The 14,739-nt window shown below is 45.9% G+C and overlaps 1 protein-coding gene across 2 annotated transcripts in view; it reads left to right on the top strand.

Annotated features, from left to right (window-relative positions):
* The window catches only part of PRKCB (protein kinase C beta), a 374,767-nt gene that overhangs the window by 341,872 nt on the left and 18,156 nt on the right, over nt 1-14,739 (top strand). For both annotated transcript variants that reach the window (XM_070362076.1, XM_070362075.1), the window contains exon 16: nt 5,127-5,267. In XM_070362076.1, coding sequence (XP_070218177.1) covers nt 5,127-5,267 — 141 coding nt within the window. The remainder of the gene's footprint in view (nt 1-5,126; nt 5,268-14,739) is intronic.

Below are 14,739 nucleotides of genomic sequence, written 5' to 3'. Positions count from 1 at the left end.
CTTTATGAAGTTTTCCTTCCCAGCAGTCAGCAGTGCCAGCACGGCTCAGGGTTGGAGCGTGCCCACCTGTGTGTCCGGATAAACCAGGGCTGCTGGTTCTAGATCCTCATGGTGTTTGCAGATTTCTCGTTACCCAACCCAACTCTGCCCTTCCTAACCCATCACATGGCATGTGAGCTGGCCTGAGTGAAGGAAAGCTGAACTCAGGAGGTTTATAACACCTGGGCCAACCTCGATCTAGAAGCACCTTGTCATGCCGCCTGAATTCCCACTCTGAGAATCACCTAAGCTTGTGTGTCAGCTGCATAGGTTAGGATGCAAATATCCCTGGGGAAGACATATGTGAATTCATCTCAGTCCCTAACATCTCAAAATTTATAGTTTGAAAATAGTTTTCGTAGGTATGAGGCAGGAAGAGGGAAGGGGAGGTACAGGGCGTGGAGAGGTTCATGTGCTTGCTTAGTCACTCAGTCGTGTCTGACTCTTTGTGACCCCTATGGACTGTAGCCCACCAGGATTCTCTGTCCATGGGATTCTCCAGGCAAGAATACTGGAGTGGGTTGCCATGCCCTCCTCCAGGGGATCTTCCGAACCCAGGGATCAAACCCAGGTCTCCTATGTTGCAGGCTGATTCTTTACCGTCTGAGCCACCAGGGAAGCCCAAGAATACTGGAGTGGGTAGCCTATCCTTTCTCCAGGGGATCTTCCTGGCCCAGGAATCAAACTGGGATCTCCTGCATTGCAGGTGGATTCTTTACCAGCTGAGCTGTTCATGAGGAGCTTAAACAAGGCCCTTGGCAAAGAGAGGGCATAGAACAAGGCCAGGGCAAACCCCTACAGTCATCATACAGGATGGGGAGAGGGGGAGAGACTGTACTGGAAGCCAGTCTTTCCTTCAGATAAGAATGTGTCCTCTCCTCTCCTGATTTTTCTGGGCAGAAATCTGCATTTGAGTTCAAGTCTGAGCATTATTAACCCTATGACAGCCGGGAAGTTGTTCCACCTCTTCTGCAGATTGGGGATACATATATGGGACTGCCCATGCGATCAGGGTTCTCTGATCAGGAGATGAGTTGATACAGGGTGGGGAGAGAGGGAGCTCTTAGTTGGTTAAATAGTTACCAACATTAGAGAATGGATATGTGGACACAGGGAGGGAAGAGGGTGGGGTGACTTGGGAGATTAGGATTGACACGTATCGCTCCCATGTGTAAAACAGATAGCTAGCAGGAACCTGTTATAAAGCACAGGAAGCTCAGCTCGGTGCTCTGTGATGACCTAGATGGGGGTGGATGGGAGGGAGGTCCAAGAGTGAGGGGATATATATGTCTACATATAGCCAATTCTCTTCATTGTACAGCAGAAACTAGCACAACTGTGTAAAGCAGTAATAGTCCAATAAAAACAAAGAAATAAAATCACTGGAGGGAAAAAAAAGAAAAATGGCGACCTTTAAAGATCAGGGGATTTCCTCTAACATTCAGCTTTCCAGTTTCTTTCAAAAAAGTCTGATCTCTCCACGCTGGTCTGTCATTCCTGGAAGGCATCCGTCAGCTGTATTAGAAGCCGGTCTGTCCTTCAGATAAGAATGTGTCCTCTCCTCTCCTGATTTTTCTGGGCAGAAACCCGCATCTGAGTTCAAGTGTGAGTTCAACCCTGTGACAGCCGGAAAGCTGTTCTACCTCATCTGCAGATTGGGGACACACGTATGGGACCGCACACAGGGTTCTCTGATCAGGAGATGAGTTAATACAAGGAACTCAATTGAGAGTCTGTCACTCTGTTCCAAAACCCTCGGGTTACAACTCCTGCTGTTACTAACGCTGGCACTTCCATGTTACACGCTAACCTCCTCTTGATATTCAAGTTTGCATTCCCTGTGCCTTGGATTTTTAAAGTGGGGGGTTTGGGAATTCAAGACTATTTGTACATTTCAACCCTTCCGCTTCCTAGGTGCACAGTCTTGAGCATATTACTTTGCATCTGTGGGCTTCTGTTTCTTTATCTCCGAAGATGGAATAATAATCCTCACTATGCAGAATTTTGGAAGAGTGTTAAATGATGAGGTAACAGAAGAGGAATCTCCTCGCATAGTGTTGGCACATAGTAGGTGCTCCATGCATGTTCAGGACTTTCCCCTTCACAGCCCTGCCTGCCTAGACAGCTGGGGTTCTAAGTGGGTCATGGAGAAAAGGGTTTTCCAGGTCAGCTGCATTCAGCTTCAGCTCCAATTAGCAGTTTCCCTGGTAGAGCAGATTTCTATTAATTTCAGACCCATAACCTTCAGGATTAGCGAGGGTGACTTTCTTACTATTGGGTTTGGGGACCTTTCTGAGTTGAGTTGGCTGAGGCCCGTGTGGGCTTTTTCTTCAAGGTTGATGCTCCAGAGAAGGAGTGATGCTCAAGTGAACAGCCAAATGCTTCCTCCTGAACCGTGGGCCCCACGGGATGCGTCTGGGAGGTGATCAGAGATCGGAAGAGTGATTAAGTCCAGCTGTCTGCATGGCTGGCTTCGGGCGCCGGAGCTCAGCGTGCAAGAGCTGAGCACAGCCTCGCATTAGTTAGTGCTGGGGTGTTTCTGCAGTGGTTTTCCTTCGCCTAGCATTCTCCTATTTACATGGAAAGTGAGCTAGGTTTTTGAAAAAAGTCTCATTCCATTTGAAAATGTCCGCTTATCTAGGGGTCCCCAACTTCCAAGATCTAATGCCCGATGATCTGAAGTAGACCTGATGTAATAATAATGAGTGAAGTGCACTCATAATTATATAATTATAATCCACTTGAATCATCCCCAAACCACGCCCCCACCCCAGTCAGAGGAAAAAAATGTCTTCCTTTAAACTGGTCCCTGGTGCCAAAAAGGTTGGGGACTGCTGTTATCCATCCCATTAAAGACCCTATTTTCCACCATAAGAAAAATTAGTATACAGTTTGCTCAGATCACCACTCCCCCTTTGAATAAACTTAAAGCAGACAGAAGCCCCAGTTGGCCATACATTAAGGTGAAAACAATAAGGAACTATAAGATGGAGCTTCAAGACTCTGGGTCAGGCTGATCTGTTCAAAGCGCAGCTCTGCTACTTAGCTGGGTGATCTTAGGCAGATGCCTGCTTCTCTGGACCCAGTGTCTTTATGTGGAAAATGAGGATAATAGTTTCTGAGGCCTTAATGTTGTGAAGATGAAAGAGTAACGGATAATAGCTGTGAGCCCGGGCACACAGGAAGTGCTTAGGACACGGAAGCTGTTATTTTTTTTATATATAATTTAATTTATTTATTTGGCTGTGCTGGGTCTTCGTTGCTGCCCGGGCTTTTCCCTAGTTGGGGTGAGTGGGGTTGCTCTCCAGTTGCAGTGCACTGGCTTCTCACTGGAGTGGCTTGTCTTGCTGTGGAGCATGGGCTCTAGGTGCATGGGCTTCAGTAGTTATGACTCGTGGGCTCTGCAGTTGCAGTTCTCGGGCTCTAGAGCACAGGCTCAGTAGTATCGGCACACAGGTTTAGTTGCTCCGCAGCATGTGTGATCTTCCCAGACCAGGGATTGAACCCGTATTTCCTGCATTGACTGCAGGTTCTTTACCACTGAGCCACCGGGGAAGTCCCGGAAGCTGTTGTGGATAGGGTTGCTGGTTGTGCTAACCAAGGCCTCGTAACCTTTTCTTTCCTCCCATTCTAATCCTACACAAAAGTCAAGATTCGGCCCAATTTCCTTGCCCTCCCTAAACTTTTCCTGACCAAGTGAGACCACAGATCATCCCTGGGGAACCACATGGAATCTGTGTCTCTAAATGTCCAAATTTTAGAGGTCAGCAGAGGTGAGATCCAATCCCAGCTCTGCCATCTACTGTCTCTGTGAGTCCTTGCCAGTTGCTTAACCCTCTGAGTGTCAATTGCCTTGTCACTCAGGGGGGGAAAAATTAAAACACCCAACTCGTTGGGTCATTGTGAGATTCGGGTAAGACTAGCCATAAAATTTATAAAGAAGTAGCTTAGAAACAGAAGTGCAGGGTTATTTTTCCCCTGGAAGATAAAGCATGTGTGGAAAGTATGTGCTTCTCTGTGTGTGGGGGTGTAGGAGGGTAGTTTCTGATGACAGATTATCTGTAGCAAGAATCAGGCTGAGCTGAAAGTCCAACAGAGTAGGTGTGAATTGCTGAATTCATCCCTTCCCCCCATAATCCTCAAGCCCTGGGCAAAAACCTGAGGAGTCTGACATCATGGGCTTCTTGGTGTCAAGTCAACTCCAGGAAGCTTCATGGTCTTGTATGTTTCAATCGTCTTGCTTCTTCTTTTGATGGCCTCTTGCTGATCTTTCTTTTTTAAAAAATTAATCATCAACTCCTCCGTCTTGACTCTCTGTGCATTTGCTTAAGTCTTGAGATCAGAGATATTTTCCTGCTGCTTTGGACTCATTTACAAGAGGGAGCCTGTCTGGTTTCATCTTAGAGCGTCTATTCATCTTATTATTTAGCTCTGGCTCAGAGACCCAAAGATGGAGGGTTTTGATAATTAAGTAATTTAAATGGGACACCAAAGAAACCTCAGCGGAGTTTAGTGTAATGTGTGATACAAGGGAAATGAGCTGGGCTAGGTTTTGACTATTTAATGAGCTTTTGGAAAGTAATTACTTGAAACTTGGGTCCATTTGACTAATATTTTTTCTTCTGTCTTGTCATTTTCACAAGCGCTTTACTGAGAAATGCAAACATTATCTGAATGAACGTGCCCTTTGCTTTGGTCAAACTCCCATTTCCTCGTGGTAGCAGGAGGAGAATTTGAAGATATTGAAACTGTTCTCATTAAATGCATCAGTAATTGCGTAGAAGTCATTCTTAAATCAAAACGCACCATGTGATATTTCTGACTTGAAGTTCAGGGCCACAGTCAGGCTGAAGTGTGATTAACTGTAATGGACTTTGCTCTGGGACCGGGAGCAGCAGACACTTTTGTTGGGTCCTCCTATTAGAAAGACCTGGCTGGGAAATTACTGCTGGGATGAAAAGCCAAAAATAAAGATTTAGTTGGGAGTCTTCTTTGCGCTGTCTTCCCTCATTCATAGGAGCGATCATTTCTGAGAGTCCCACATTTCCTCTTCTGAAATTCATTCTACATTTCTCTTTCTCTTGAAGCTGATGACCAAACACCCAGGCAAACGTCTGGGTTGTGGACCTGAAGGTGAACGTGACATCAAAGAGCATGCATTTTTCCGGTATATTGACTGGGAGAAACTTGAACGCAAAGAGATTCAGCCCCCATATAAGCCGAAAGCCGTAAGTAAACCGTTCTCTAAAGGCGGTTGGGTCCACATCATAACGTTTTTTGGGTCCACGTCGTAACAGGCTCTTTTCCTCTCTCCGATGTGTGTGCCCGTGGTGCCCTCCGAGGGGTGGACCTCGATGAACATGTCTATAAGTGTTCATATTTATACTCAAAGGCAGCGGGTACAAAAATGGAGATTTCCGCCCGCACAGCCTCGATATATGCGGGAAAGACCATGGATGTTGTGTTTTTGTTTTATTGATTCAATTATTGTAGCCGTCTGAGCTGGCAGCTTTGGGGGAATGGCTTTTGGGTGAGCCGAGTTCAGGTCCATTTTTGGACTGTGATAAAGAATCTAATTTTGCCCTCGGTCTTTCCTTGGTTCAACTGTGTCATTTTCTCTTCAAACTGACATTGAAAAGGTCATGTTGTTTATCTCAACAGTATTTAAATTTAATTTTGAAATATACACTCCATCTGAGTCAGTAAAGAAGACAGAACGCCCAGCCAGCTCCCACCCAAGGCGAACCAGATTGAAGCAGAGGCTGGCGTGCTCATAAAGCCCTCCCAGAGCCTCTGGGTGTGGATATGGCTCTCGGGGAATTGTTGAAAGAGTGAAAGTCTCACATTTCCCAAGGTCGTGTGCATGCAGGAGCACTTCCATCCCTAAGGACTCAGCAGGGAGGAGGAGTTTTCTCCTGGATTAATCAGGACTGTGATTCTACTGGAAGGATGTTTCTTTGTTAAAGTACAGGGGAGACCTGGTGACTTTATTATGGGTTGTAACTGCTGGCTAAGGCTGAAAAGTAGTAAGGCTGAACGTAAACGTTGTTATCAAAACCAAAAGTCATGAGGATCTCAGATGTGAAAAATGATAGTGAAAGTGATGCTTGTTTTGATATTATTATTACTAATTTCATGGCCACTTACCTGGCCATATTAAGCAGTTCACACATAGCATCTAAGCAAATCCTCAAAACAAAATATTACGCAGGTGCTGTCATTCCACGTCATGGAAGAGGAAATGGAAGCTCATAAAAATTGAGTGCTCTCTCCAAGTTCATTCAGCCAGTGTGTGAGGAAATGAGGATTCCGAGAGTCTGGCTCCATTAGAGGCAATACCAGGATGCCCCGGGGCAAAGGGCATGTAGTTTAAGGAAGCCTCTCAGGTGCTTCTCACACTTCCCAGCCCTGCACACCCCAAATGATTAGATTCACAGTATCCCTGCTGAGTCCTGTTTCTCTCTGGATAATTCCTGGTGCTCAGTCTTGGGGTCCTTTAGGGGCAGTGAGTTCCACATTGTGGTCCTTCTGATTGTTGCCAGTGTGTATAGCGATACCAAATCAGCCTCCTCAGAATGTCCATCACTGAGTCCTGTTCTGTCAACCAGAGCTTCTTTCTCTGATACTCCAAAACCTGCAATTTCTGGGCTCAACACGCCCCTTGTCCACCTGTAAGCATGTCCCATATGACGTCACCTATTGTCCTCCAGGTTAGTAACATCCATCTTGAAATGCAGACACAGGGTTGAGCACAGTATTCCTAATCGTGTCTGACTCTCATGAATACAGTGGATCCAATAAACCATCTCTTGATTGCTTTACCTCTGGAGAACTTGAAGGAGTCATTTCCCCTCTCTGCTCCTCTGTTGCATCATCTGTAATACAGGGATGACAACAGTTTCTCTATCAGGGAGGGTCATGATGCATAAAGTACTCAGTACATGACCGGTACACAGCAGGCACTCTGGGAGAGTTGATGATGACTTTTGTTAGCGACATGTCACCTGTTGGTCAATGTCTCGGGTGCAGGGTCTTTGAAGGGGCAGAGCAGTGAGGGTCCTGCTGGTGCTAGTCCCTAAGATAATGCCCATGTGTGTACTTGGGGTTCGTGTGTACACCTGCATGTCATAGGCAGTATCATCATTTTTATTATATGTAAGAAAAGATCAAAAAGCAATCTTAAAGACAAGAGTGGGTTCTCCAGTCAGGAAACTGGGAACTTGAGGGGACACACACACCCTATTTGGGTTTTGCAGGGCTGTTCATGAGGTCTCAATATGCAGATCAGCCTCTCTCCACTTGGCTAGAGGAGAGATGTATATGCCCCCATCCCCGCCAGAATTGAACCACTGACATTTGAGGTTCATTCCTTGCTTAGAGAGCAGTGGTTTTCAAAGAGTGGTCCCCAGACCAGCAGTATCACCTGGAAACTTGAGGAATGAAATTCTCAGGCTCCCACCCCAGACCTCCTGAGTCAGAAACCTTGCCATGGGGCTCTCAAGGGGAATCTGATAAATGCTCCAGTCTAGGACTCACTGCTGTGGAGTTCATGGTCAAAAGCTCTTGCAGGGAAGCTAGACAGAGGCCAAAGGAACGTGGCAGGGAGAGAAATCTCTTTAAGGGGGAGACAGTGGTTTTTACACAGTCTGAGTGAGGAGAGGTGCCTTCCAGGAACAGGTCACAGACTCAGATGGCTACAGAGGCCAAGCAGGTAATATCAGTGAGGGAGGTGGGAGTGGTTTAAAGAGGGGCAGACGGGGGAGCTGGTGGTTCTCAAAGCTCAACAGGTGGGTGTTCATCTCCAGCTGACCAATTGGAGGGTCCTGTGGATCATCACTGATTATTATTTTCTTTTTATCTTATTCATGAAAGTAAGAGTGATCTTTCCTTGGGGACCTTCTATGAGGCAGGCATGGGGCCAGCCAGCTCAGTCCTATGGGAGATGCAGGCTCTGCACTGCTGCATCCTCCTCAGGACTTTTGTATGAAACCTCACTATTTTAAAAAACATATCAGCAACAACATTTTAAAAGTTAAATGCAACTCAAGTCAAATAAAACACCCATGAACCATACGTGGCTGTCAGTTTATAATCTCTAGGGTAGAGATCTTGCAGAGTCTGGTTGATATTTAGCTGGGTCCCATAAGTGCTGATTACTTACAACCAGAGTCCACTTTGGCAGGTTAAATACTTTGAATAAATACCCTGGCCCACAGAGGGTGCTCAGGAAAAATGAGCTGTTCTTATCATTGATAACACAAAATGGTTACAACAGCTAGTGATGACCCATAGAATCCTTCAACTGTTCTGTATTGGATATGGTTTCCAACCAGCTGATGTCTTGAAATGTTTGTGTGGCTTAACAGTGACCTTCAAAGTACAGTGACTGGACTGGGCTATAGACTTCAAGATGTTCTACCATCACCTCTAAGGAAACAAGACACTGAATAAAGAATTTCTGATTCCTAGGGTAAATTCAAAATAAACATAATAATGTATACACTGGACTTCCCTGGTAGCTCAGCTGGAAAAGAATCTGCCAGAAATACAGGAGACCCCAGTTCAATCCCTGGGTCAGGAAGATCCCCTGGAGAAAGGATAGGCTACCCACTCCAGTGTTCTTGGGCTTCTCTTGTGGCTCAGTTGGTAAAGAATCTGCCTGCAATGTGGGAGATCCCGGTTCGATTCCTGGGTTGGGAAGATCCCCTGGAGAAAGGATGGGCTACCCACTCCAGTATTCTTGGGCTTCCTTGGTGGCTCAGACAGTAAAGAATTGACCTGCAATGCAGGAGACCTGGGTTCAATCCCTGGGTTAGGAAGATCCCCTGGAGGAGGGCATGACAACCCACTCTAGTATTCTTGCCTGGAGAATCCCCATGGACAGAGGAGCCTGGTGGGCTACAGTCCATGGGGGTCACAAAGAGTCGGACACGTCTGAGTGACTAAGCACAACACAGCACAATGTATACACATCACACACTCATTCGATTCGACTTGGGTATGTGCCTTTCACAAAGCAGTTGCCAGCCCTAGAGCCCCCAGCCCCCACCTGAGGATTTCACATTTTCCCTTTCCCCACACTTTCTGAAAGGCCCTGGTGAGTGTGTGCAGAGTTCCATGTGCTTCTCAGGATATTGAAAGGCGTGCATGTATCTGTCAGTGTTCTTGACTCATGCATGCTATTAAATAGAGTGCAGCAAGAGAAAGAAAAACCACGGGGCAATAACAGAGGATTATATTCAAACACCAGTGAAGGGTGCTATTATTGAAGGCTCATTAAAATAATTTTAAATGGATTTTTTAAAAGTCGTTCTCAGTGCATCTTTTATTGTGGCAGGAGCTGTTCACATGGTATCATGGGAAACTACTGAAATACACTGGCTTCATGTATTGTTTCAGGGTACAAGAGTAATTTTTTTTAAATGTGCATCCGATTGTGTCATTCTCTTGCTTAAATCTCCCCCTCCAACCCCCTCCCTCCCGACTCCACTCCATCAATGGCTCTCTGCCCGCCCCTGGGATAATGTCTATTGTTCCTCAGCATATATGGCTTTTAGAGTCTTCCTTGAACCAGCCTCTACTGCCTCCCCAGGCTCCTAACTTCAAGAACTGGCATTGCTGAGTGTCATTCAGCTCCTCAAACTCAAAGTGCCTTCCTTCCCTTCCTGGCTCTGCCCATGCAGAGCCAGCCACCTGGGAACCCCGGAGCCGTCCCATGCTCCCTCCCTCCCTAACCCTCCTGGTACCTTCCTCCTTCCTCCTCATCAAATCAGTAAACTGTCACCCACTCAGGGAAGCTCTTGTCAATTGCCAAGTAGAGATCATCTGCTAAAGTCCTATCAACAAACTCATCACACTTTGTCGTAATTGTTCAGTGTAAGGTCTGTCTTTCTGGCGAGACCAAAAGACTGTCTTTTTCAGTGTTGGATCCCAATGCTTAGCATAATGTTGAGCACATAACGGGTGCTTAATAATTTTTACTGAATAAATGAATGATTCAATGAAAGGCTGTCAAATAAGATGTTGCAGTGCACTGTGCTGAGGAACATACTGGATTCTTTAGGGATATTTATTAGAGCACAGAGGGGGTTTTTCTCATGCCCAGCAGCGAAGCTCAAATAAATTGGTTGTTGTGTAAGTTACCCTATTTATAAAGGGCTATAATTTGGGTACTGAATTGTATCTGTCATAGCATCATTTGGTTGTGTGATGAAAGATCTGATGATGCAATGCATGAATTGTTGCACTTTGGATGGGGAGGGCTGTGACTCCCACAGCCTGTCATTGTCCAGCCAATGGCACAGGCGTCATGATGTAGCCTAGCAGAGCTTGTTAAACGTTAATATGCGCACAGAGTCTCTTGGACGTATGATTAAAATGTGGGTTCTGATTCAGCCAGTCTACAACAGGGCCTGAGATGCTGCATTTCTATGATGCTCCCAGATGAGATACTGCCACTGGATCACAGCAATAGCAGGGGCTAGGACATGGTTCTGTGGGGTGCCACCACCCAGTGAGTGGACTGGTAGATGCTGTTGTAATTGGTGTGCCATGTAGCATGGTGAAGGCTGTGCTGAAGGGGTGCATAAGCTTTAGTACAGAATGTTCTTTGTATGTGACTTGGGATGCCCGGCAGGGTCTTCTGGGTCAGTGTGTGGTGAGTGGGAGCTGCTGGTTTGTGGGTGAAGGGCTGAGTATGTGACTGGGTGTGTCGTGCGGCAGTGGGTTGAGAAGTGGTGTGATCTGGTTCTGTCCTCCAGTGGGGGTGTTATGGATCATGCATTCATCACCTGTTTATTGAGGTTAGGTGCTCTTCTAGGTCATAGAGACACAACAGTAAAAATAATAAAAATCTCTGCCCTTGTGAAACTTAATCTTCTAGAGAGAGTAGGGAAATAATAAACATAGAAATCAGTGGGTATGTTTGTTAGAAGTTGATCAGCGTTATGGAGGGGTGGGCACTTGGAGAGCTGGGTCACAGAGAGGTCAGTTTTATTTTCTCTATTTATTTATTTGACTACATTGTGTCTTAGTTGTGGCACTAGGGCTCAGTAGTTGCAGTGCGTGGGCTCCTCAGTTGCTCGAGATGTATAAGATCTTAGTTCCCTGACCTGGTATCAAACCCTTATCCCCTGCATTGCAAGGCGGATTCCTAACCACTCGACCACCAGGGGAGTCCCTGAGAGGTCAGTTTTAAATAGGGTCGTTGGAAAGTCTCGCTGAGAAAGTGACATTTCAGCAAAGATGGGAAGAAGGTGAGGGAGTGAGCCATGTGTATATCTGGGGGTGAAAGTGATTTGGTAGTATTAACAGATGCAAAGGCCCTGAAGCAGGAGCTTGCCTGGCACATTTAGGAAGGAGCAGAGAGTCCAGGTGCCTGAGCTGAGCAGGCAAGGGAGAGAGTAAACGGAGATGAGATCAGAGAGGCCATGGGAGGAGACATTGTACAGGTCATTGTAGGATCTTTGACTTTTACTCCAACTAAGATGGGCAGAGAAATAGCTTGATCTGACCTGTTGTGGGGACAGGGGTAGGTTGCTGACCCAGGTGAGAGGTGCTCAGCACATGGACAGGATGATGTTCTAGCCTCCAAGTTGGGTTCATCTTGGCTTCCTCAGTCCCTCTCCAGTTCCTTGCACCTGGTGGGTGCTCAGTAATTACCCCAGGGGCAGGAAGGAATGGATGAAGAAGACTCCGGACTACCTGCATAATTGCCCTCAGGTATAAAGTGATGGCTGAGTGTTGGGCCTGGTGAGAAGTAGGGTGAACTGATGAAATGGATAGTCATGGAAGCTTCTGGAGTCCAGAGTGCCAGCTTGAGGGCATAGAGCAGGGCATGGTTATCCAGTGGATTATACTTCTGGTCCATGTGAATGACGTCATGACATGGAACGCTCCATGTGCCAAGGTCTGTAACCAGAAGTTCCCACTGGGTGATCAGCTGGGAGTGTGGCTGTGCTGTAGTGGAGGGTGCATTGAGACCACTCTGTGGTGAGCATGTTTTATTGGAGAATTTGTAGTATGAGGTGCTATAGTCTCACAGATGTTAGCAAGATAGGCTAGCATGTGTGTGTTAGTTGCTCGTTCGTGTCCGACTTTTTGCAATCCCATGGCCTGTAGCCAGCCAGGCTTCTCTGTCCATGGGATTCTTCTGGCAAGAAAACTGGAGTGGGTTACCATTTCCTTCTCCAGGGGATCTTCCCAACTCAGAAATCAAACCCAGGTCTCCTGCACTGTAGGTAGATCCTTTACCGTTTGAGCTACCAGAGAAGCCCAGGCTAGCATAAGGTCTTTAAATCAAAACACCTGAGCGAGTGAAGTCCACTGGTGTCTGTGACACCTCATGCAGGGCTCACTGTGAAAACAAGGAAGGGGCCCTGACCTTGGGCTCGAGGCTGCAGCTGCCCCAGGAGGCAGCCCTTGGGTCAACTTGCCCAACAGGCAATGCAGCAAATTGAAGAAGGAGAGTAAAGTGTTAATAACAGGGCAACAAGGATGTCCTGTTTCGTTACAGTCCAGAGAGCCTTCATCGCTAGGGTGTGTACAGCCATCTGCCCACTGGTAAATGTGGCTCTATTCTTGTTCTAAGATATATCTGATCATTGGTTCACTCTGGGCAGGAGTTGAGTACAGCTGGGCGGGACATAGACATTAAGAAGAACCCTTTCCCTACATCCTTTCATCCCAGCTGGCCATTGGTTACTATCTAGATGTGATCAGCCTGCTCACCCCTCCTTCCTTCCCTCCCAGCCTCGGTGTCAGGCTCTCAGACTCCAGCCCCACACGTACAACAGGCTGATGCCAATCATTTCTGCTCTGGTTACCTCTTCTCCAGTCTCATCACTTTTTGTAAAGCTCTGTAGAATTTTGAGGCATCTGCATATCTGTAAAGTCTTGGAATCTTGCAAACTAAAAAGCAAACAGAAAAACCCAGCAGAGCCCCTTATCCCCCACTGTATTTTATTGAGCCTTTCATTTAATATTGTTTCCAAAATACCGCAGAGGTTACTTACTGGATCGCATACTGTTACTCGCATCTTCTGGGCGTCTAAATGCCGAACTGCTTCAGAGACTCAGTCGTGCTCACAGGACTTGGTTTCTTAGTAATTCTGTCATCTGAAAACACTGTTTATGTAGCTGAGGTCAAAAGCGTCAAGCACTGCTTTAATGAGCTGCAATTCTGTTCATGTGACATTCTCCTCCAAAGCCAATTGCCCTTTACACCGTGTGAGTAAGTGTCTCTGTGTGTGTATCTGAACGTGTGTTTGATGTGCTGACATTTCTGAATTGAAGCCACAAAGCATAACCTTTGTATGTTTGCTATTAAAACTCCAAATTCAAGGCTTAAGAAAGGGAGCTAACTTTGACTTAATATGATTTATTTAAGAATAGAACTTAGCTCCCCCAAGGTACCAAATGCTGAAGAGAATAATACCTTTTTGAATATTAGGATTTAAAATACTTTTTTATAAAACCTGTACTATTCAAATACACTGGAAAAAACATTGAGCTCTTCCGGCAGAGCCAGGCAACTGTGTTAAAGGCCTTCCAGGCATTACCTCACTTAACTCTCACAACTCTATGAGGTAGGTGTCATTGTCACCGTATTGCAGATATGAGGGCATGAAACTTGGAAAGGTTAGGACGTGTGCTCAAGGTCCAGCGGCTAGGAGGTGGAACCATGGATTCCACATGCCCAGTATCTTGCAAAGATTATTAGAAGCACTTGGAGCCCCTTTTAATAAGGTCTGTGATCACACTGATGGGAGAGGGCTATGATAACAGCATCTAATGGTGTCTGTTACATAATAGAAAAAGACTAAGTATTCTTACAGTTCAAATGAATTAAAATTTATTTTAAAATATGGCAACAAACAAGTAGCATATTCACACCTTTTACAATTTTCTGGCAGAATTTTTAAAAGATGCAAATCTGACTTGTTCCTTAAGGCGCTGATTTCGAGGCTGACAAAGACAGTAGACACTGAATAACCCCTGGATGCGGGGCATGGCAGCATGTGAAATGAGGCACTCAGGACAGGCTTATTAAGAAGTAGACGTTTCCCCACCCGGTTCTGTTTATTCTTTTGGTTATTCAGAGTGTGGAGTTTGCAGAGATCTTAATCAAAATATTAGGCGACCTTCCTACACCGACTAACAAATAGCCAAGAGTTGTTTAGGACACGCAGCCTAGAGTCTGTGTATCTCTTTATCTCCTTTTCCATCCGTCCATGGAGAACCTACTTAAGCTGCGGATTCAGCCGGACTCCCTTTGAAAGATGGTTCAAGTTGACAGGTCCGTGGGCCAAATGAAGTTTCTAAATCATTTGCCAGGTGCGTGACTTTGAGCTGTCCCCTGGCAGAGGAGGCAATGGTTTGATTGAAATGGTAGGTGGAAAGGCCACATACTGGGAGAGAGCATGAAGCTGTTAGGATATATCTGGCCATGACCACTGAAATATAACAGCAGTCAAAAACTGAAAATACTTTAGAAGCGGAATTCAACCCTTCCATGCTGGAGACAGGGAAGCGAAGGCCAAGTTTTGCCCAAGGGACTTACATGGGGAATATGACAGAACCAGAACAAGATAACTAGCCTTCCATTGAATGCATGCAGGACCTTAATAATAACAACTATATATGACAGTAACAATAAAATGGGTCAGCCATATTCTATGAAATTATTCAATTTTAGTTGAA

Source organism: Bos mutus, chromosome 25 (assembly GCF_027580195.1).
Source record: "Bos mutus isolate GX-2022 chromosome 25, NWIPB_WYAK_1.1, whole genome shotgun sequence".
NCBI lineage: Eukaryota > Metazoa > Chordata > Mammalia > Artiodactyla > Bovidae > Bos > Bos mutus.
The sequence above is the reverse complement of the archived record's forward strand: the minus strand, read 5'-3'. Positions and strand labels throughout refer to the sequence as shown.